This window comes from Solanum verrucosum, unplaced genomic scaffold (assembly GCF_900185275.1).
Source record: "Solanum verrucosum unplaced genomic scaffold, falcon-dt-bn FXZP01000252.1, whole genome shotgun sequence".
Taxonomy (NCBI): Eukaryota; Viridiplantae; Streptophyta; class Magnoliopsida; order Solanales; family Solanaceae; genus Solanum; species Solanum verrucosum.
In genome coordinates this window covers 3408027-3431212 of record NW_026019988.1, presented here as the reverse complement: position 1 = coordinate 3431212, position 23186 = coordinate 3408027, and the positions used below count along the sequence as shown (strand labels likewise).

The 23186-nt window shown below is 35.2% G+C and overlaps 2 protein-coding genes across 3 annotated transcripts in view; both read right to left on the bottom strand.

The window, feature by feature from the left end:
• Positions 1-23186, bottom strand: part of LOC125819017 (ras-related protein Rab11D) — a 138836-nt gene that overhangs the window by 12707 nt on the left and 102943 nt on the right. The gene's annotated exons all lie outside the window — the stretch shown is intronic.
• LOC125818885 (probable LRR receptor-like serine/threonine-protein kinase At3g47570) overlaps positions 5436-23186 on the bottom strand; it is a 78887-nt gene continuing 61136 nt past the window's right edge. The window contains exons 4-5 of the mRNA XM_049498396.1: positions 5926-6610; positions 5436-5782 (exon numbers count right to left, since the gene is read on the bottom strand). Coding sequence (XP_049354353.1) covers positions 5436-5782; positions 5926-6610 — 1032 coding nt within the window. The remainder of the gene's footprint in view (positions 5783-5925; positions 6611-23186) is intronic.

Genomic DNA, 23186 nt, shown 5'->3' with positions numbered 1-23186 from the left:
TGGAGGAGGAAAATAAGTAGCAAAAAGATTAATGTGAAAACAGATTAAAAGGAGGAAAATAAGAAAAAGAATCTGTCCATTTTTCACAAAACAGAATAAAAGTCGGGTAACTCATAATAGAAAGAGAAGAAAATGGTCTTTGTAAACTCTTGAGTAAATTAAGTTTAAGCACCTCGTTTTCTATGTTCGACTATGATAATCCATCTTTCTTCTAAATGCTGTTCGTAATACTTATCAAATCAAGCGTTTATCGCCAATACAACTTATGCATGGCAATTGAAGGTTGTTAGATGAAGGAGGAAGAACACTTGTTGATGCCTTTAACTAAATCAAAGATACCACTAATTAATATCACTATTGAAATGGAGAAAAAAAAAGTTGACTACAATGCAATGATATATATGGTCTCAAACAGAGTTCCATGAGAGATATATGAGATGTAAGCATTCAATATTCTTCATCAAATCTACCAACTTTTCTTATTTGAATTTCTAGGATGTAAAACGAGAAAGTAATAAGCCTAAACGCCACTTAATCAACTTATTCTTCAAGCCGGAAAATGAAAATTTCATCAACGATATTCTCAACCAATTCAAGATTCCATGTACTTGATCGAAAAAGACTTCACCATAACAATGAAGGTCTCCGCAAATTTTTTCAAATTGTGAAGATATATGTACTCTCACAAACAACATGATTTATTATTATATGCCAAAAAACAACATCTAAAATCATTCACCGAAATAATATTAATTGCACACTTACTAACTCAAATAAATTAGTCTCCTCATGTTTATATCACGTAATTATCAAATTATTAATTGTTCATTTGTATTGTGGAGAATATATCTATATTTAGCTAATTCAAATAATACAATAATGATAGGTAATAAAAAAGCTTAAAGGCATTACAAAACTCTTCATTATCCACCTATACAAGCTACAACAACTCTTCAAGAAAATGAACAATTAAATTATAAATTATTTAAGTGTACTTAAAATTTTGGTTAAAACATGTATGTTTCAAGAAAAGAAAAAGTTATCATTAATTAGTAGAAATAAATTATAAATTATTTAAGTGTACTTAAAATTTTGGTTTAAACAAAAGTAAATTGGTTGTTAAACTTTTTTGAACAGACTAATAAAGGTGAATGGTTGTGATTTCGACAACCTCTTATATCATCACATGGAGGAATACATTGGCCAACTTTATAAAGGAAAATGCACAACAAGACAGGTGAATTGATTGACAAAGAAAGAAAGAAAGTATATTTATATAATATGATCAGTCAATTACTTGCTGAAAAATTTAAATTGTAATAAATAGTGAACATGAATTTATAACTTTAAAAATATATGTATTTAATGTTGAATAGGAATCTCAAGAATTAATTCTGAATTTGTGAGCCACTTTCGTAATGATATTGTGAACACCTAATTTTTTACCAAAATTTAAAGGTTTTACACCATTTTTAATATGTAAATATTATTATTTCAGTAGGGTTATATTAAAAATAAATGAAAAAATAAATCTGAAATTACAACAAATTATAAGCTCATTTATGTTTAAAGTTTAATAAAGAAAGTTTGTGAATTTAATGTATTTGTTTTAATTCTTCAACTTTTATCTAGTCTAAAAAATAATAATAATCGTATATATTATGAAAAAGTAGATAAAAAAAGAAGAAGAAAAAGACAAAAAGAAGAGTCCAAAAAATTTCAAATTACCTTACCCTTTATCCTAATTACCTTCAAACTTCCATAACTATTTTTTCCTAAAAATCCTCCCCCATTAAGTTTTTTTTTCTCTTTGCACAATTTTTTTTAAAAAAAAATCTTCCTTCTTTCCCCACACGTTTTATACTTTTCTTTTTGTTTGTTTTATTAGTATTACTTATTCATTTATTTTATTTTTTCCTCCTTTATCTCAACCCTAAAATTCTCAACTAAATTTTAAATTAAATCATTCCCACTCCATCACGTTCCTTTTAATTAGCACCAGACTCACACCCAAAACTATTATAAAAACACAATCTTAGTAAAGAGAAAAAGAGACAAATAACAAAAGTGATTTTTTTATTTTGAGAAGTAAGTCAGCGTTCGAGGTTTCACTCAAGGTTTCGGATTCGTGGCTCTTTAAAGTTAATATTAGCGATTAACTTTGGAAATCAGTAGATCGTAGCAGTTGTTTTGTGGTATCAATTTTCGCAGCGAGGTAACTCTAAATTCTCGCATGATTTGAATAGAATATTTGTACGAAAACTCGATTCCAATAATATGAAGTTCTTTGAATCTCATGTTATTCTTATATAATATCAATCTGTGATGCATGTTGTGATTATTTTTGAGAATTTACGAATGCTTAGGAAAACGGAACCGAAGACGTTTCTTGCTAAAAAAACTAAAAAATAAAAGATGTATCATACATTTTTTTTTATTGTCTTATGCTCTTTAGATGCAATTAATATTGAAATTAATTTCGTGACATTTAATTTTGAATAGTTAATGTTTCTTGGAGCTTAGTTTTCACTTAAGAAAATTTTATTGAAATTATTTGTAGACTTGTTAGATTAGGATATAAACTGAAGTTTAATTGATTAGTGATTTAGAAAACCTATGTGGAATGTGTTTTAGTCTTTTTTTTAATATATTATTTTGATAAAAATAATTTGCCTTTAGAATAAACATTAAGATGATTATTGCTTTAATTCGAATTATTAAGGTATATAATTAAGAGGATATATGAATATTATTTAGAGATTTATGGTAAAAAAATAAATAATTAATAATTAGGAAAACTAATTTTTTAAAAAAGGCGAGAAAGCATAAGAAGAAGAAAAAAAAGATAAAAAAAAGAATAAACGTGAACAGAAAAGAATAATAATAAAAAATGATTAAAAAAGAAGAGAAAATAAGGCGTAATAGAAAAAAAAATTAAACCAAAAAGTAAGAAGAAAAAATAAAGAAACAGAATGTTAAGAAACATATAAAAAAATGATTAAAAAAATTAAAAAAAAAGAGCAACAGAACGTTAAAATAAAAATAAATAAAGAAGAAAAACGTGTAGCTAAAAAAAATTAAAAAAATCCTAAACATAAAATTTTAATTCCTATTTTTTTTTTTAAAAATACAATCCTAAATTAACTTGAACTCTAAAAATCTCTTTCCCACACAAATTCTAATTCCTAGTAACTAGATACCAATATATACTCTACCCATAATAACATAAAAAAATAATAATACAAATACAAGCAAAAAAGTAAAAAAAAAAAAAAGGAAAAAGAAAATACGGATGTTTCAAGTTTCAAATTAATGGACACACACCGAAAAAATAAAACAATTTTAAATAGATTTAAAATAAATAAGACAGTTTTAAATAGGTTTAAAATAAATCAGAGAATGAGGGTAAATAACATTTTTATTATTAAGCTAATAATATAATATCCAAAAATTAATTTAAGTCATATATAGTCAATAAAGCGAACGTGCTAGAACCACGGGACTCGAGGGGTGCCTAACACCTTCCCCTCAGTCAACAGGATCCCTTACCCGAATTTCTGGTTCGCAGATCAATAAAATAAAGAGTCAAATTTCCTTTTGATTAGAGATTTAAATAAGGTGACTTGAAACACCAAAACTCAATTTCAAGTTGCGAATCTGAATAATAAAATAATCTCTTTTCAAAATATCACTTTAATTGGAAAAACTCTTTCTTTCAAAACATCATTAAATTTTGAGGAAAAATAAGGGGTGTGACAGATATTGTGAGCCACTTTTATAATGAATGGTGTATCTGCTCTACATCACAGAGTTGAGGGGTCTAAGACCCTTTTCCCTATATACAATGAACATTTTGCCCTCAGGTTTGATCTTTATGTTAAACTAACAGAGCATTCGGTGGCAAGAAAAGTATGAAAACACGAGCGGATGCACGTTGAGTAAAGGCTGTCACGCGACACTGCTCCCTCGGGGATATTTACTAATAGTTTCGGTATTACTAATGTATTCGATACTTATATCTTCAAAAGAAATGATCCTGCTATACAAAGTGTTCTTCATGCCTGACTGTTTAAAGATTTTTGTTGCTTGCTTATATATATGTGATACTGTTTATGAAAGATCCTGCGTAACCTCCTATAGAAAAAATAGAAAACTAGACATTTCTAGCGATCAAAGTTTTATATTTGTTGCAATTGAAGTCAGCAATACAGCAGAAGCCTCACACTCACCTTTCCAAAGGAAAACTGATGGTAAAATAATGGAAAACGAGGTTTTGCTACATACTCTGGCTCTGTAGTAGATTGCGCCACTATTTCTTGCTTCTTTGAATTCTAAGAAAAGAATAGATAGTAATTCTCTTGATATCGTCTATATTTCCGACCCAATCACTATCAACAAAGCCATATTTCCAAGTTGTACAGTACCTTTTAAGTACCTAAGCACTCTTTTGGAAGCTGCAAAATGAATGTCCTCTGGATTTTGCATAAATCTTGAGAGTAAACTAGCTGCTAGCGTTATTAAATCAGGTCTTGAAGCCGTCAAGTACAAGAGACTTCCAATCAAACTTCTATAATACGAAGCATCATAGTTTTCGGCTCTATCTTTCTTAAAAATTTTGTATTCAAACTCAATAGTATAGGAACTGTTTTGCAACTTGCATTCTGAATTGTTTCAGGATCTCCTAGACTTTGGCTGATTGATGTGCTTCCAGCCACAAAAAATACTTCATCCGAAGCAACTCTTGCTCACACTGCTTGTAACAAGCAAATCGTCAATATATAAAAGAAACAATTAGGGAGTGTCTTCACTTCACTTGGAGCCTGCATCAATCACATATAAAACTTTTTGAAGCTTATACACCTTGCCTTCATTTCCTTGAACCACAAAACATTCAGGTTGAGCTACATAAATCTCCTCTTCTAGAAAACCATTCAAGAAGATTTACTTGCCAGTGTATGTAAAGTAAATCGTCAATATATAAAGAAACTTTTGACTGATACTGAAAATCAGGGAGATCAAATTTAAGTTTGAGTTTAAATTATATGCATTTACGGTGTCAAAACAATTGGATTATTAGTATCTGGTCTATCATTCACCTCCAAAACTCACCAAGTCCAACTAAGAATTCCATTTATTGAATAGTTGAATATATCAATTGAAAGAAACTAATGAATCAAAAATATGAAGTAGAGGGAAACAGAAGCAGAAAGTAAAATAGTGCAGTGATATTTCTTAATTTTATTCAAGCATTCAAAACATATTAGAGACTACTCAAATATGAAATCACAAAATAAGGGAAATGCAACACTCTGAAGTACAAACAGTAATACATGTCTCCAGGAAGTACAATCGACTAAAGAAACCAGGTAAGCAAAAAGCATCATATTAACGTGCAGCTCAGAAAAGAACATCATCAGAAGAGATGCAGATCACTTCTATGTTTCCAGAAATTTGTTGTTGATTTTGTTAAGCCTCTTCACTACTTCTTTCATGGTTATTCTGGATTCTGGCGTTTCCTTTGTGCAGTCTAAAGCCAATTCCATCATGGAGGCTATGCACATTTCACTTTTGCTAGTGATTTGTTCTTCCTCAGAAAAAAGATTGGCATCCACAACGTCCATCATACTCCCTGAAAATGATTGTGTTATCCATTTCCTCAAGTCAAGATTTTCATTGCATATATCTTCATCTCTTGGCCTTCTTTTGGTCAAAACCTCCATCAACATGATGCCGTAGCTATAAACATCACCACTAGCAGACACTATTCCCTCCGAGCCATATTCTTAGAAAAGGATTGAAGAAAAGTTACTCAATTGAAATACAACAATAGTTATGCATAAATAAAGACCTGCTTTTTTTACTTCTAGAATTTGGAGAGGCTTAATTATGATAAGAGAAGATCAAAGAGAATAGATTTTTTTATACCTGGTGAAATATATCCAAGAGTGCCCAATGTCTCGGTATAAGCCATGGACTTGCTTATGGCTAAAATTTTAGAGATTCCAAAATCACCAACATGAGCCACCATATCTTCATCCAAAAGAATGTTGGCTGGCTTTAGGTCGCAATGAACTATTGGAGTGACATGACCATGATGTAGATATTCAACTGCCATAGCTGCATCAAGCATTACAGTGACTCTTTGATGAAGGTTTAAGTGGAGATCTTCTCTGTACAACCAATTCTCAAGACTTCCGTTGGGCATAAATTGCAGAACAAAGGCTCTTATATAGTCACTAGAACAAGTAGTAATCACTGAAACAAGATTTCTGTGTCTAACATTTCTCATCACTTTGCATTCGGTATCAAACCTTTTGCATACTTGCTCAATTTCCAAATCCAGAACCTTAATGGCCACTGCAGTTCCCCCAAACAATGTGCCTTTGTACACAGAGCCAGAGCTTCCCTCACCAATTAAATTGGATTCATCAAAATTATTTGTTGCTCTTTGAATCTCGTGATAAGAAACTAATTGATGAGTCCCGATCTCCAGTACCTTTTCAACATCTTTGGACTTTCCTTTCTTCTGTCGTATCATTATCAAAATTGAAACCAACAAGAATATCAGAAAGGATGATATAACCACTGGAGTAACAATTTTTAGCAGAACCTCCTTAAGATTTGATTGTTTTCCAGGATTATTGATAGCGCAAGCAGGAATCTCCAATATGTGCATTCCACATAGACCTTTGTTCTCGAGAAATGATTGCAGAGTGGAATTTGCAAACACGCCACCACTCGGTATTTCACCTTCTAAATCATTAAATGAAACATTAATGTTTTTAAGGTATGAAAGTTTTTCCAAAGACTTAGGAATAGTACCTGACAAGGAATTTAAAGACAAATTCAAGATTTCCAAGCTTATCAAGTTGGCAAAGGATAATGGAATTCGGCCAAAAAATGAATTGTTGGATAGGTCAAGATACTGCAAGTTTTGGAGTTCCCCGAATCTGGTTGGAATCACGCTTGAAAAGTGGTTACTGCAAAGATATAGTCCTACAATGGCTTTCAGTTCTCCAATATCTGATGGAACTTCTCCCTCTATAGAATTTCGTGACACACTTAGATAGAGAAGACCACTCATCTTCCAAAGACTCAACGGAAATTTTGATGAAAATTTATTAGAACCCAAATAAAGCTTTTGTAGCATGCTAAGATTTCCTAAGCATTCTGGAATTAATCCAGAGAGCTCATTACCATTCAGAAATAATTGAACCAAATTAGATAAATGGCATACCGCCTCTGGAACATGTCCCTGCACTTTATTGTTAGTTAGATACAGCCCCTGGAGTTGTTTAAGCTTACCAATCTCAGGAGGAATACTCCCTGCCAAGTTGTTTCCTTGAAAGTCTAGGGTCATTAGACCGCTCAAGTTGCTTATACCTGTGGGGATGAGGCCGTTGATGTGTGCATCTCCTATATAAAAGTTTTGAATAGTAGATGAAAGATTCCCAATAGAATTTGGCAGAACGCCATTCAACAGATTGGAACCCACTAGTAGATATTTCAACATCTTACAGTCCGCCAATGAATTGAAGAATAACAACTCACGCTCTCTTGGTTCATTGGTTAGTTGATTAGTATGTAGGAGCAGTGCTCGCAGCTCACGAAGATTTCCCAAATTAGTAGGAATAGTTCCTGTCAGAAAGTTTTCATTTAGCTCCAGTAATTCAAGCTTGGAAGCATTTGTTATGAACAATGGAATTTCCCCTTCCAGCTGATTGACTGCCAAGCTAAGTTCCTTAACGTTTGGAAGATGAAGACCTGTAGTTGTTGGAATTCTCCCCAAGAGGTTATTGAAACTGAAATCAATCACTTCCAAAGAAGATATGTTGAAAATAGCCTCTGGAATTTGACCAATAAGATTAGAATTATCCAAAATGACTAATTGCCTCAACTTTGATAGCTTCCCTAATTCCGGAGGAATTTTCCCTACTATGTGATTTTCTCCACAATAAAGATATTGCAGAGTGGAAATATTTCCCAATGAAGTGGGGATAGTCCCTTTTATTGGATTAACACCAATAAGAAACATCTCGAGTTTGGATAAACAATCAATATTTCTGGATATTTCTCCAGTTATGTTGTTGTAAGCTATGGACAATACTTTGAGCTCTGTGAGTTGGCATATGTTGGAAAGAATGCAACCAGAAATTTGGTTGAAAGAAATACTTAAATGCTCCAGATTTGATACAATATTCCCTTGATCAAGCAAGAGAGGGCCGGAAAGGCTATTGTATCGCAGATGTATGGACAGTAGTGACGAGATATTAAACAGTTCTACGGGAATGGAACCTGTTAACTGATTATCAGTCAAGGACATTTCTGCAAGTTGGCTCAGATTACCAATTTCCCTTGGAATGTTGCCGCTGAATCTATTCCCAAACAAACTGAAGTTCAGCAACTTTGTGGCATTTCCAACCGAAGGAGGGATTATACCCGTGAGGCTATTGTTCCTGAGATTTAAGACTCTGAGTTCAGGTACATACCATGGCCCTCTCCACATTTCACCACTGAGTTCATTGAAACCCAATGAAATTACTTGAACTCTTCGGTTTTGAAATAGACTTGTTGGTATACTTCCATTGAGCTGATTGTTTTTAACATCAATCACTCGCAAGCGAGGCATGTGGCCAATGCCATAAGGGATGCCACCGTGGAAGCTGTTGTTCTCGAGATTGAGAACACTGAGGAAGGACAAATTGGCCAAAGATGGAGAAATTGTGCCTTGAAGTTGCAAATTAGGAAGAGTCAAGGCAACAACCCTTTGCCTTTTTGGACTGCAAGTGACACCAAACCAAGTGCAAAAAGAAGTATTTTTGGTCCAATTATTTGCCAAAAAATGATTAGGACTTGTAATAAGATTTTGGAAAAGTAATAGAGCTTGTTGGTCAGTCTCTTTTGAGGAAGCAACAGAGTAATATTGAATAACAAGTAGAAGAATCAATAAGAAAATGTGCTTCTCCATTGGAAATAGAATGTTTGTATGTGTGGTATTAAAAAAGGTCATTGTTATTATATTTATAGATAATGAAAAAGCCTTAAAGGCACTACAAAATTCTTCATTACCCACCTATACAACAACCCTTCGACTATGAGAGGTTAAAACAATATGTTTCAAGAAAGAAAAGGTTTATCATTAATTAGTAGAAATAACTTATAAATTATTTTAGTGTAATTTTGCTTTTAGATAAAAGTAAATTGGTTGTTAAACATTTTTGAACAGATTAATAAAGGTGATTTCCACAACCTTTTATGTCATCAAATTGAGGAATACATTGGCCAACTTTATAAAGGCAAAAGCACAAAAAAGACAGGTGAATTGATTGACACAAGAAAGAAAGTATATTTATATAATATGATCAGTCAATTACTTGCATTATTAAGAAAGAAATAGAAAAACATATGTATATATATATTATATAGTCTAGAACCAAGTCAAAATATGGTGAGTACAAAATTTATGTGGAAAAATTTACTAAAATTGTATATAAATAGTGAACAGGAATTTATAACTTTTAAAATATAATGTATTTAATGTTAATTAGGAATCTTAAAAAGTAATCCTGAATTTACCTTTGATCACGCCATCAGCAATGCAATAGTCTATAAACTGAGCTAGGTTGCAATGAACACAACAGTGAGTCTGAAATCATACATATATATAGCCATCAATTTTGCGATTTAGGGTGTGTTTGGTATGAAGCAAAATGTTTTCCTGGAAAACAAGTAGACTTTGGACTTATTTTCTCATGTTTGGTTGGAGAGTAGAAAATATTTTTCGGAAAAGATTTTTGTGTGTTTAATTTATGAATGAAAAATATTTTTGAGAAAATATCTTTTATTTTTACTAGAGAGAAGAAAATAATTTTTGAATTGAAACTGAAATATTTTTTAAAAATAAACTTAAATTTTTTTTTGGGGGGGGGGGGCAGGTGGGGAGGGGGGGGGTAAGGGTTGAGGGTGGGGTGAAAAAATAAAAATTTGAAATTGAAAATATTTTTTAAAAATAAACTTAAATTTTTTTGGAGGGGGTGGGGGGCCGTAGGGGATGGGGTGGGGTGAAAAAATAAAATTTTGAAATTGGAAATATTTTTCAAAAACAAACTTTAAATTATTTTTGTTTTGGGAGGAGGGGAGTAGGGGGCTGGAGGGGGGGGGGGGGTAGGGGGTGAGGGTGGGGTAAAAAAATTAAAAATTGAAGTTGAAAATATTTTTTTAAAAAAAGCTTTAATTTGAAGTTGGAGGAAAGTTTTGAAAAATGTTTTCCTTAATTTTTGAAGGGAAGTCATTTTCCTTGAATTTGAGGAAAATGAGTTGATTTGGAAAACATTTTCCAAAATAATCTACCCAACCAAACATGAGAAAATTGGAAAACATTTTCCGGAAAATGTTTTCCTTCATACCAAACACACCCTTAAAATTGATATATCTCTCGTTATAAAAGTAGCTTATTGAGGGAAATGCAACACTCTGAAGTACAAACAGTACATGTCTACAAGTAGTACGAAGAACGACTATATTATTCAAGAAACCAGTAAACAAAAAAGCAACATGTTAACTTGCAGCTCAGAAAAAACACCACCGGAAGATATGCAAACTTCTATGTTTTCAAAAATGTGTTCTTGATTTTGTTAAACCTCTTGACTACATCTATAATACCTCACAACTTCTAAGTAAAGGTATGAACCATTCTCCATATATGTATCGATTCAAACCCACCAAATTTAAGTTTGACTTGGTGTAAAGGTCCAATAATAAGTGTGTAAAGTGTATTGAATGCATGTGAACAAGGGTCATAAGGGATTCCTAGTGTATGAAGAGTTTTTGTGGCCTAGTTCCAAGAAAATGAAAGGTCGTGAAGTCTTCTTTCCAACGCATTCGACCGTTCGTCAATCCAAGCTTTATGCTAAAAGTTATGCCTATTTTACTAGGCACTACATATTCTGTGTGATCCGCGCGCAAAGTAGATGTCTGCCGCGCGGCAAGGGCATTGCTACTGTTAAGGTTGAGCGAAGTAGTTTTCAGCTGCACAACCGCGCACGTTTCTTCGGAATTCTTTTAGTTTTATCTTCTTTTCACGTTCTAGGAGGGGTGTTTTTGTCTTTTCCTCATCCCATAACCCTGACCCATGAATTTTAACTTCCCCAAAAGCTTAAGTCAATCAGATTTCATAAGTTACGAAAAATTTCATATCCAAGAACTCCATAGAAGGGTTTCTCAAGTTCAAGCTATAAAAGATCCAAGTCCAAAGCTTTTCTCCAAGAATTCATAAAATTTAGCAAGGTTTCCCATTCGAGGCATGTGAGATTTCATTGATGAATACTTTTTCATCCATTAAATTCCAAAGAAAACCTTATTCTTCAATTAATCAAATTCTACATAACTTCGGGTTCATATGAAAAGCATGAATTACATCTTATTTCAATTTTTCGTCATGAATAGCCCATGAATACATGTCTTAACCTAAAATTCAATATTCTTATATAGTTATTTTCGTAAGCACTCAGAATAGGGAAAATTCATGTCCTTGAATTGCGTTGCTTAAATTACATGTTTTATTGGGTATGACATAATTTGTTATGATCAGTTGTACCGTCAATCTTTCAGTTCCATATGTATATGATGCTTTCAGATAAAGCACTTATTATTTTAGGCTCAGATTTTAGTATAATTGAGTTATCTAGTTGGGAGTATAACTTAGCACCGAGCAGACGTAGAGATGAAGGTTCACCCGTCAGTTAGGATTGAGACCTTTAGTAGCAATTTTTAAGTCTCAAAATTACGCACCAACATAGGTTGTAAGGGTCACCTGTCAGACTAGGACCGACACCTTAGTCCTTTTTGGACATCATCTTAGTGGATCCACGTTAGACAATGTTCATACCCTGGCAAAGTACAAAGCACCTTTCCAGCTAGGGTATAGGTTGGACTCCATTTAGCTCAGGTGGAATAAAGTCGGTTAATAGTATCTCCCGCAATTCAATCTCAGATATTTGATGACCTTGTATTCCAGTTTACTCACAGTGTTGATTAGTTACATGCTTATTACTTGGTCATTGCATCAACTCATTAATTTCAGTTTTATATTCAATTTAGCATCTTAGATGTATCATGTTCGACTTGTTAGATTATTATGTTTATTGCGTATATTCAGTACATTCAAAGTACTGAGGGAGTACATTCAAAGTACTGTGGGCATACTCTTTTATGCCATATTGTTTTATAATATAGGTTCGGACCCTCGGTATCTATCTCGTGGTTAGTATGATTTTTGTATCATCTCAGCAGTTGAGCTTGGTAAGTCCTCACCTTTCGAGGAAAATAACTATTGTTATTTCTTTATGTTGATTTTTCAGTTTCAGACAGTTAGAGTTAGTTGCGGGCTTGTCCCAATAACTCGTCTTAGTAAAGGTTTTTAGACAGTCAAACAATAGTTTCAGCTTTATGGTTTATTCAAACGATTTCTATTTTTCTATTCAGTTGTTTTAGATTTATCTCAGTTTAGCTTCCACAACAATTATATTCAGTTATTGTACGTATGAATCTTAGTGTCAAGATAGACCATGGTTAGCTTAGGGTCATGGTGACTCTAAGAACCATGTTACAACTAGGGGTAGTTTCGGATCGTGACAAAATTGATATGAGAGCCTCAGGTTTAAAGTGTCCTAGGATGTCTGAAAGTCACATTAAGTAGAGTCTTATTCATAGGTGTGAAGCACACCACACTTATGAATGAGAGGCTATGAAACATTTTAGAAAATATTTCTCTTCTTTCATGATTCTTATCGTGCGAAAGGGTGTGAACTCTATCTAACCTCCTTCTAGCTTGTGCTCTACGCGTTTACATAATTATGCCTCCCAGAAGAGTTTATAGAAGAAGAAACACAAATGGAAACCAGCAACCACCACCAGCTCCAACACACCCTTTGAATGAACAAGTCTCTCATGCCGAGTTCGGGGCTGCTTTCTAGGTGCTAGCTCAGGCTATGGCTTCTTAGGTCAAATCAACAAGTTGTTGCTCAGGTTAACTCAAATGTAAATACAGCAGCGACAAGGGTCCGAGATTTTACTTAAATGAATCCACCTAAATTCTATAGTTCTAGGGTGGAGGAGGATCCACATGAGTTCATTGATGACATCTAGAAGGTTATGCAGATTATGGGTGTTTCTCCAATTGAGAGTGCAAACTTAGCTGCTTACCAATTTAATGGAGTGGCTAAGGTATGGTACAAACAATGGAAGGAAGATAGGGGTGTTAATGCAGGCCCAGTAGACTGGAATAAGTTTGTGACAACATTTCTGGATAGATTTTTGTCACTTGAGCTAAGGGAAGCCAAGGTACATGAGTTTATTAAACTGAAGTAAGGTAACATAACTGTGAAGGAGTATTCTCTTAAGTTTACTCAACTCTCTAAGTATGTTCCATCAATAATGTCTGACTCAAGGGCCCGTATAAGTAAGTTTTTTCAGGAGTTTTTGAGACCGTGCTTAAGGAATGTTGGACTGCTATGTTGATTAAGGAGATGAAATCTCCAGATTGATGACTCATGCCCAATAGATTGAGGAAGAGAAAGTTAAGAAATGTGAGTGGGAGAGTAAAAGGGCTAGGACAAGCAGTGTAGACTATTCTTAACAGAAGTTGGGCGGTGGCAATCGCTCTCCGTTCTGTCAGAAGTTTTCGGGGGTTATTTATGCATTATCCCTTTTTATATTTAACTAAAGTTAGATCAATAAATATTGTATTTTTTGAGAAATGCATGCTCAACGTGAGGAGATTGTTCATACTATGTGGAAATATTATATCAATTAAGAGTATTACAGTACTACAACACAATTTTAGAACAAACATATTCGTACACACACAAACAATAATAGAGAATTAGCCTAGTATCCCTAATTCTTCTGATAATTTAATTTTCACTCAATCCTCCTTTAGTCTTAAATACTAACTTTCTCGAAAGACTCTAAAAGAATTGGTTTGGTTCTTGTGGAATCAAACGCAATGGAAGATGAATTAATATGAATATTTGGTAGGAAGATAATTAGTGCAAAATAAAAGTCAAGATAGTATCTTGGTAGGTAAAATTTAGGTAAACCATAAAATGGTTTCACATGTTTAACCTTGACATTTTTGGCACATAGTGATGTCATGGATGACATTAATAAGAAGAATTCGTTCCTATAAATAGGTAGCTCTTAATTTATTTTCAAATCATCCTTTCACTTGCCTTCTCACCTTCTAAGGCATTTGATGTTCTCTCTTGTAGTATTTCATTTGTATTATTTGCAGAGTGAAATAAATATTGGTGCAGTTGTTCTTTGGTGGACGTAGGATCATTTTGATCCGAACCACGTTAAATATTGTTGTTCTTCCTTGTTCTTTAATTTCACATTTCTGCTAACAATTGGTATCAGAGCCAAGGTTCTGTCTGAGTATGCTCTGTGGTTGCAGCACAGTCTGAACTTCCACATCAGAAAAGAATTACTTTGGTTTTCTGTGTTCCAAATACATTGTAGTAGAAAAGGAAGAACAAGTAAAGATGAGTTCTATGAAGTTTGATATTGATAGATTTAGTGGGCGCAACAACTTCAATATCTGCAAGATCCAGATGATGGCGTTACTGCGGAGGGAAGGTTCAATCCATGCTATTGACAGAAAGTATCCCGATAACACATCGGATTCCAACAAGGAGAAGATTGAAGGAGATTCATTAAGTGTAATCCAACTGTCCCTTGCCCCTAACGTACTTTGTGAAGTGAGTACACGTACCGAGGAGACGACCAAAGAGTTATGGAAAAGGCTGGAAGGGCCAGGACCGGTCAGTGACAATAAGAATGTTGTTACAACGACGTCTTCACACATTTAAGATGGATCCAGGTACTTTGTTGCAAGACCATCTAGATGCGTTCAACAAACTTGTGATGGACTTACAGACTGCTGGAATAAAAAAGGATGAGGAGACGCTAGTATGTGCTTTGCTAATTTCATTGACTTCAAAATATTGTGATATTGAGAATTCAATGATGTATAGCAAATAGCTTATCACTCATGAGCAAGTGTGGCAAGCACTTAACTCTTGTGATGTGCGGATGCATTTTGATGGAGGCAAATATGACGAAGCTAGTGGGCTCTTTGTGAGAGGCCGTACTAGCCAACAGGGAAGGAGCAAATCAAAGTACAGATCAAAGTCTCGTGTGAACAAGAAGAATGCAGAGTGTTGGGGTTGTCACAAGAAGGGGAACTTTGAACGAGATTGCCCTATGTCGAAGTCCAAAGAAAAGACGAGTGCATCCATTGTTGAGCAAGTACATTATTCTGATGATGATTATATACTAACAACATCATGCAATAGTGAAGTTTATGACAATAAATGGGTCTTAGACTCTGGTTGCACTCTGCATATGACATTCCGAAGAGATTGGTTCAGCAACTATGAAACAAGTGGAGGAACCGTATTAATGGGCAATAATGCAACTTGTAAAATTGTTGGCATTGGTTTAGTTCGTGTTCGCTGCCATGATGGAACCGTGGGGACTATTACAGAAGTCCGTCATGTTCCTGATCTGAAGAAAAATTTGATCTCCCTGGGTACTTTGGATATACAAGGCTACAAGTACATGAATGAAGGAGGAACTATAAAAGTGACTAAAGGGTCTTTAGTCATGTTGAAGGCCAAGCTGGAAGATGGCCTCTACACACTTGCGGGAAGCACCATTATTGGCTTTGTAAATGCATCTACTATGCAGTTATCTAATGATGACAAAGCAAAAATATGCCACATGAGACTAGGCCATATGAGCGCACGAGGATTGGAGATGTTGAGCAACCACAACCTTTTGAATGGTGAGAAGGTCAACATACTTGAATTTTGTGAGCACTGCGTCTTAGGGAAGCAAGAAAAGGTCAGCTTCAGCACTGGCAAACACAAGACGGGAGGGGTGCTAAACTACTTCCATTAAGATTTATGGGGTCCCTCTAAGCTTCCATCGAAGGGAGGAAAGAGGTATCTTTTCACATTCATTGATGATTTTTCACGAAAGGTTTGGGTGTGTTTCTTAAAGGCAAAAGGTGATGCTTTTGAAGCATTTAAAGAGTGGAAGATTTTGGTTGAAAATGAAATGGAGAGAAAAATCAAGTATCTTCGCACATATAATGACTTGGAGTTTTGCAGTGAAGAGTTCAATGATTTCTGCAAGGTTCATGGGATCGCAAGACATAAGATGGTCAGGCACACACCACAACAGAATGAAGTGGTCGAGAAAATGAACAAAACTCTTCTTAAGAAGGTTCGTTATATGATCTTACAAGCCAAGATGTCCAAAGTATTTTAGGCTGAAGCAACTCATACTGCTTCTCATATTGTCAATCGATCTCCAACATCAACGATTGACTTTAAGACTCCGAATGAGGTCTGGTCAGGTGAACCCTCTAACTATTCATACTTGTAAATATTTGGGTGTCCAGCTTATTATCATGTTAATGAAGGAAAACTTGAACTAAGGGCTAAGAAGGTCATATCGTAGGGTATGTAGATGGAGTAAAAGGGTACAAACTTTGGTGTTTGTCCTTACTCAAATTTGTAGTTAGTCGAGATGTTACCTTTGATGAATCCTCTATACTTGATCCTCGTAAAGTTTCTGTGGAGTTATTAAGAAACTAGAACAACGAGCAGGTGGAGCTACTGGTGGAGCTTACCAAGGAACGGGATCAAGAGACTCAAATTGATAAGTCAAAAGATGCAGATCTTGAAGAACTTCATGTCAATGAACCATACACAATTGCGAAGGGAAGGGACAAAAGGCAGATACGGAAATCAGAACGTCTTATAGAGCAAGAATATCTGACTGCACATGTGTTTGTAGCTGCAGAAGAAGAGATTAAGGATCTCGATCCCTCTTCGTATGTTGAAGCAGCTTCTTGCAAAGATGCTGCACAATGGCAGTTAGCCATGATGGAAGAGATATAGTCTCTTCACAAAAATGAGACATGGGTCTTAGTTAAAAGGCCAAAGGGGAAGAGGACAGTTGGATGCAATGGGTCTCCAGAAAGAAAGAGGGTATTCTAGAAGTAGAAGATGCTAGGTTCAAGGCGAGATTGGTTGCAAAGGGTTTCAGCCAGAAGCGGGGAATTGACTACAATGAGATCTTCTCTCCAGTCATGAAACATAACTCAATTCTTGTGTTTCTAGCATTGGTTGCACAATTTGATTTAGAACTTCAACAACTTGATATCAAGACTGCTTTCTTACATGGTGATCTAGAAGAGACAATATATATGGATCAGCCTGAAGGTTTCCTAACAGAGGGAAAAGAAGATCATGTATGCCAACTCAAGAAGTCTTTGTATGGTGTGAAGCGATTCCCTGGACAGTGGTACAAGAGGTTTAATGCATTCATGACTACACATGAATTTTTGAGGAGTGCATTTGATAGTTGTGTGTATCTGTCACGCCCCGAGCCTACACCCTGGGTGGGACCGGCACCCGGAGACCATTTCTGGCCCCAAGCGAACCCTTGGCCTGACTTTCTTAACTCAGCGGAAAACTAACTTAACAGAATAACTCAATGCAATGCAATATTACAAAACAACTTAACTTATAAAATATGGCCATAAAGGCACCTCGGGTCTCAAAATAGAGTATTTACATACATATATAAATAGATAAGAGACTCAAGCTAGCTGACTGACTGTCTGTCTATGAAGCCTCTAAAATACTGAGATGGATGTTGGGACAGATCCCGCAACATCCTAATAAAACCAAAAACTAAGAACACAAAATAATTGAGTCCTCCGGAATGCAAGGAGGCTCACCACTGACTCTAGAGTGCTCAGCTGGATCAACGACGTGCCGGAAGCTGATCTGGGGTACCTGAATCTGCATCATCAAACGATGCAGGCCAACTGGCATCAGTACGTGGAATGTACGAGTATGCAAGCCGGAAAACTAAGCAGCAAAGGCTAGAAGGAAATCTGGAAGAAACTGAATAGCTTACCTGGCTCAACTCAACTCAACTCGACTGACTTCTTTCAATATAAAGCAATTTAAAACAAGTGCGATATAAAGAAAGACTGTTTAAAACATACTATAAACTCTGTGTGTATACAAAGATACAATAAGCCTGAAATGTATATAGAAATACAATGAACTGATGTATATAAAAATACAATAATCTCTGTGTATGAAAATACAATAACTGCTGTGGGAGCTTCTCTAACCGACAACCATCACATAAGAGCTATAGTGATGATACAGCGATCGACCTCACGCTGCCAGAGCATCTTATACCCGGCCAAAGGTATAAGACCTGAACTGCCTAATGGATCCACTAGTCTAATATGAAAAGGATTCATCTAAAAAGTATGATCCTTTTCTTCCCATGGTGGCTAACATGGTTCTATGGGGGCTGTGGGTTCTTTGAACGCTCCCCCAATTCGGTGCTCGATACTACTCCCAAAAATGTACTGGCTCTTATGTTTTTAAAACACATTTATTCCTGCTGATACGAGATAATTACTCAAAAACTAGCCCGAAGGCCCCTATGGAAATCTCAGTTTCCAACCTTATTCAAATGTAAAGACATTTCTTTAAAACTTCTTTGGGAATACATAGTTCCCTAATAACTTTGAGAAACGAACTCAACTTTAAACTCATGACTTAACTTGAAACTGAGACTCTTACTCGACTTGGAACTATCTTTCCTTGAATCGGAAGCAACTGTAAAACATAGGTATAATACTTTGGAACGTGCATGAGAAAGGGAGGAAGGAAATGGGGAAACTTGGTTGAGACTTCAGATTTCTGGCGACACAGATGGCACCTACGGACGTCATCGACGGACCGTAGATGGACTTACGGTCCGTCCTGCAGGTTCGTAGATCGCGTCAGAGACTTCCCCAGAATTTTGATAAAAAATAAAATGACTAAGTGTTGACCTACGGTCCGGACTTACGGTCCGTAGGTCAGGTTACGGACCGTAGGTCGTGCCCGTAGATCGATGCCCAAAAACCCAACTTCTGTCCCGATTGACGGTTGACCAGTACGGACCGTCAATCGATCTACGGTCCGTAGGTCACGCCCGTAGATGGGGATCGATAGCCCAGAATTTGCTGCGAATTTGATGGTGAATCAACTCCAAATGGTCATAACTCTTAGAATCATAATGCCCTCAACATACGATAGATTTCAACAACACAACCAATAAATCTTCTCTTGGAATTAAAAACGAGTTGGTGTGTGGGGGTATGAACCAACCAACACTAAGGATCATAAAATCCCTCAATATACAATAGGTCACAACTCAAATACACAGCCCAATCCTGTCCCACAACCAACAATAACTTCAACAACACAACTAACAACATCAACAACAACTAACAACTTCAACAACTTCAACAACAATTCCAATCTTTTCTCAAATCATAAAATGAGCTTGGTGTGTGGGGGAAAGGATCAACCCACACAAAGAACTCACATACCTATTAGGGATCACCCCCGACGATAATCCACGACGGAAACTTGTTGATCTCCTTTCTCCTCTTCTTCTCTTCTTCTCCTCTCAAGAACCCTAACTCTTTCTCTTTAAAATGGGATAAAAGAAATGATCCAAAATCAGCCTAACACACCATGTAACCTCAAGAGAAAGAATTTGGGAAAAGACCAAAATGCCCTTAAATTTCCGGACGGATTTCCCTTCCAACTGCCCATCTTCTAAAGGGCGTAACTCCCTTAAACGAACTCGGAATCGAGAAAACGCGGTGGCATTGGAAAGATCGTTCCACGAGCTTCGCAACCATAACTGGAAATACTCCTAACTCATCCTGAGCTAGGAGTTACGACTACTCAAAGTTGGCCAAAAAAACTCATTTTTTTCCATACTTGACCAAATTTTTTTTTTCCAGATTTTTTTTTAAAATTATTCCAAAAATGACTACCTTCCAATTTTAAGCTTCTTCAAAGCCACTTCAAATTGTCGGATGTTACAGTATCACAAGAAGATGTCTGGTAACTCTATGATTTATCTATTATTGTATGTTGATGATATGCTTATTGCTGCTAACAACATCACATAAAATTTTGAAGAAACTATTGAGCAAGGAATTTGACATGAAGGATTTGCGAGTTGCAAAGAAAATCCTTGGAATGGAGATTTCAAGAGAAGACGGTGATGTACATCTTTCTCAAAAGAGGTACATCGAAAAGCTTCTTGTTAGATTCAATATGCATATGAGCAAGCCTGTAAGTACACTGTTAGTTTCTCATTTCAAGCTTTCAGAGTTACAAATGCCTCAGTCAATGGATGAGGTGGAGCATATGTCAAAGATTCTTTATGCGAGTGCAGTTGGTAGCATTATGTATGTTATGGTGTGCACACGTCCAGATATTGCTCAATCTGTAAGTGTGGTAAGCAGGTACATGGCAAATCCAGGAAAAAGGCGTAGGGAAGCTGTGAAGTGGATATTGAGATATCTCAAAGGAGCTCCTGATGTTGGCCTAACCTTCCGGAAGAGTGAAGGTATTTCAATTCTCAGTTATGTAGATTCTGACTATGCAGGGGATCTTGATAGGAGGAGGTCCACGACTGGATACATATTTACTTTCGTTGGCAGTGCCGTTAGTTGGAAATCGACCTTACAGTCGATTGTCGCTTTGTCTACAATAGAGGCAGAATATATGGCCGCAACGGAGGCAGTGAAAGAAGCTATCTAGTTGAAAGGTTTGGTGGCAGAATTGAGTTTGATTCAACTGGAATCAACTCTAAGATATGATAGTCAAAGTGCTATTCATTTGATTAAAAATCAAAGATTTCATGAGCGCACCAAACACATTGATATCAGATTCCATTTTATTCGAGATTTCATAGAAGAGGGAGCTTTCAAGGTTGAGAAGGTTATCACAGACGATAACCCTGCAGACATGTTGACCAAGATAGTCCCGCTTGCCAAGTTTGCACATTGCAAGGACTTGGCGGGAGTATGCATCAATTGATGCAACTCTGAGAGAACAACTGCTAGGTGGAGCTAGTATGTTCCACAAATGTTTGATTCTTTTTGTTTCTTACAACGGGATTGCCCAGTAAGCTTAGAAGTTTTGGTCGGAGTTGTTTATACGTATGCTCGAAATGCAAACCAAGGTGGAGATTGAAAGAGTTGGTTTGGTTCTTGTGGAATCAAACTCAATGGAAGATGAATAATATGAAGATTTGGTAGGAAGATAATTAGTGCAAAATAAAAGTCAAGATAGTATCTTGGTAGGTAAAATTAGGTAAACCATAAAATGGTTTCACATGTTTAACCTTGACATTTTTGGCACATAGTGATGTCATGGATGACATCAATAGGAAGAATTCGTTCCTATAAATAAGTAGCTCTTAATTCATTTTCAAATCATCCTTTCACTTGCCTTCTCACCTTCTAAGGCATTTGATGTTCTCTCTTGTAGTATTTCACTTGTATTCTTTGCAGAGTGAAATAAATATTGGTGCAATTGTTCTTTGGTGGACGTAGGATCATTTTGATCCGAACCACGTTAAATATTGTTGTTCTTCCTTGTTCTTTAATTTCACGTTTCCGCTAACAGACTCTCCATAAGCAATAGCCATGGAAGAAACATTAAGAGTATGTGAAGATTCACCCATAAAGGGAGAGACAAAGTATTGTGCCACATCCGTGGAGGAAATGCTCAATTTTGTGCATGGAATTATGTTGTTCTTTCATGGTTATTCTTGATACTGGCATTTCCTTTGTGCAGTCTAAAGCCAATTCTATCATGGAGGCTATGCCTATTTCACTTTTACAAATCAATAACTTCCAAAGAATATATGTTGAAAATAGCCTCTGGAATTTGACCAATTAGATTATAATTATTCCTAAAGCATAATTGGCGCAAATTTGATAGCTTCCCTAATTCCGGAGGAATTTGCCCCACTATGCCATTTGATAGCTAGTAGAGCTTGTTGGTCAGTCTCATTTGATGAAGCAGTTAACATAGAAAATTGAATTTGAAAGGGAAGAATCAATAAGAGAATGCTCTTCATGTTATTACTATGCTATGCACTTGGATTTGTTTTTTTTCAAATGTATTATATTGCTTCAAGATATAGCAACTATATTACAAATTCATATGAACTCTAATAGAAACCACACTGAACCAAGTGAACGGGAGGTCATGCAGTCTAAGACAAGTTTGGAAAAAGGATGTTGCTTGACCAACCATATCTAGAGGCGGATCCATGATATAAAGTTTATAAATTTTTATGATGATTTAAATTAATATACAATAATAAATGGATTTTCATAGTCAAATAGTTATAATTATTTTGTTAATTTCTCAATACAAATAACTAGTAATTTGAGCTCACATTTTATCGACTTTTCGAGCTGCAATTTCAAGGAAATTGATACTTTATATATCTTTTATCTTCAATTCTTCTTGCTTGGTGGTCCCCAAATCAAGAATTTGTTTGCATACTTCCTTACATTAGACTTGAATGAAAACACAATCATTCGCTCAACACACTAAAGAATGTGGGGTTTGAAGTACAAGAGACGGTTCATTTTTGTGTCAATCAAATTCAATGTCAAGATGTATTTATTTTTACCTCTATTGCTCCTCCAAGACATTAATGATATCCATGAATCTATTTCAAGGTCTTTACTTTACAAAACTCGCAGAAAAATATACATTTAGGTGTTTTTTTTACAATTACCTCTTGATTTTTTGCTAAGTCTATACCGATTCTAAGAATTTAATTGAATTGATTCATCAAATCTGTCGGTTGTATTCTTATATAGTTTGTTCCCTTTTCCACTTCATCCAAACACATTTTGCATCTAACCTTAGTTCTTTTGGTTATCTCTTTCAAGTTTCTGGCCTTCAACAGGTCTCACATCACTAAAATAGTGTCCAAGATGCGTCTTCCAGCTAGTATAACATTTTTTTTTAGTGAAAATAGCAAACAGTAAGTTAACTTTTTTGAAATTATAAAAAACTTACTTTATTCACATATTTTCAATCGTTCATTATGCAATTATTAACACTTACCTAGTCCAACTAATGTCAACAACCCTCTTTATTGCTATAAATATGTTAACAACCCTCTTTAATGCTGTCAATTCTATGTACTACTTTTTGAAATTTCAAAGAAATTCATTTTTTTCTACTATGGGAAAAAGGAGAAGTAAT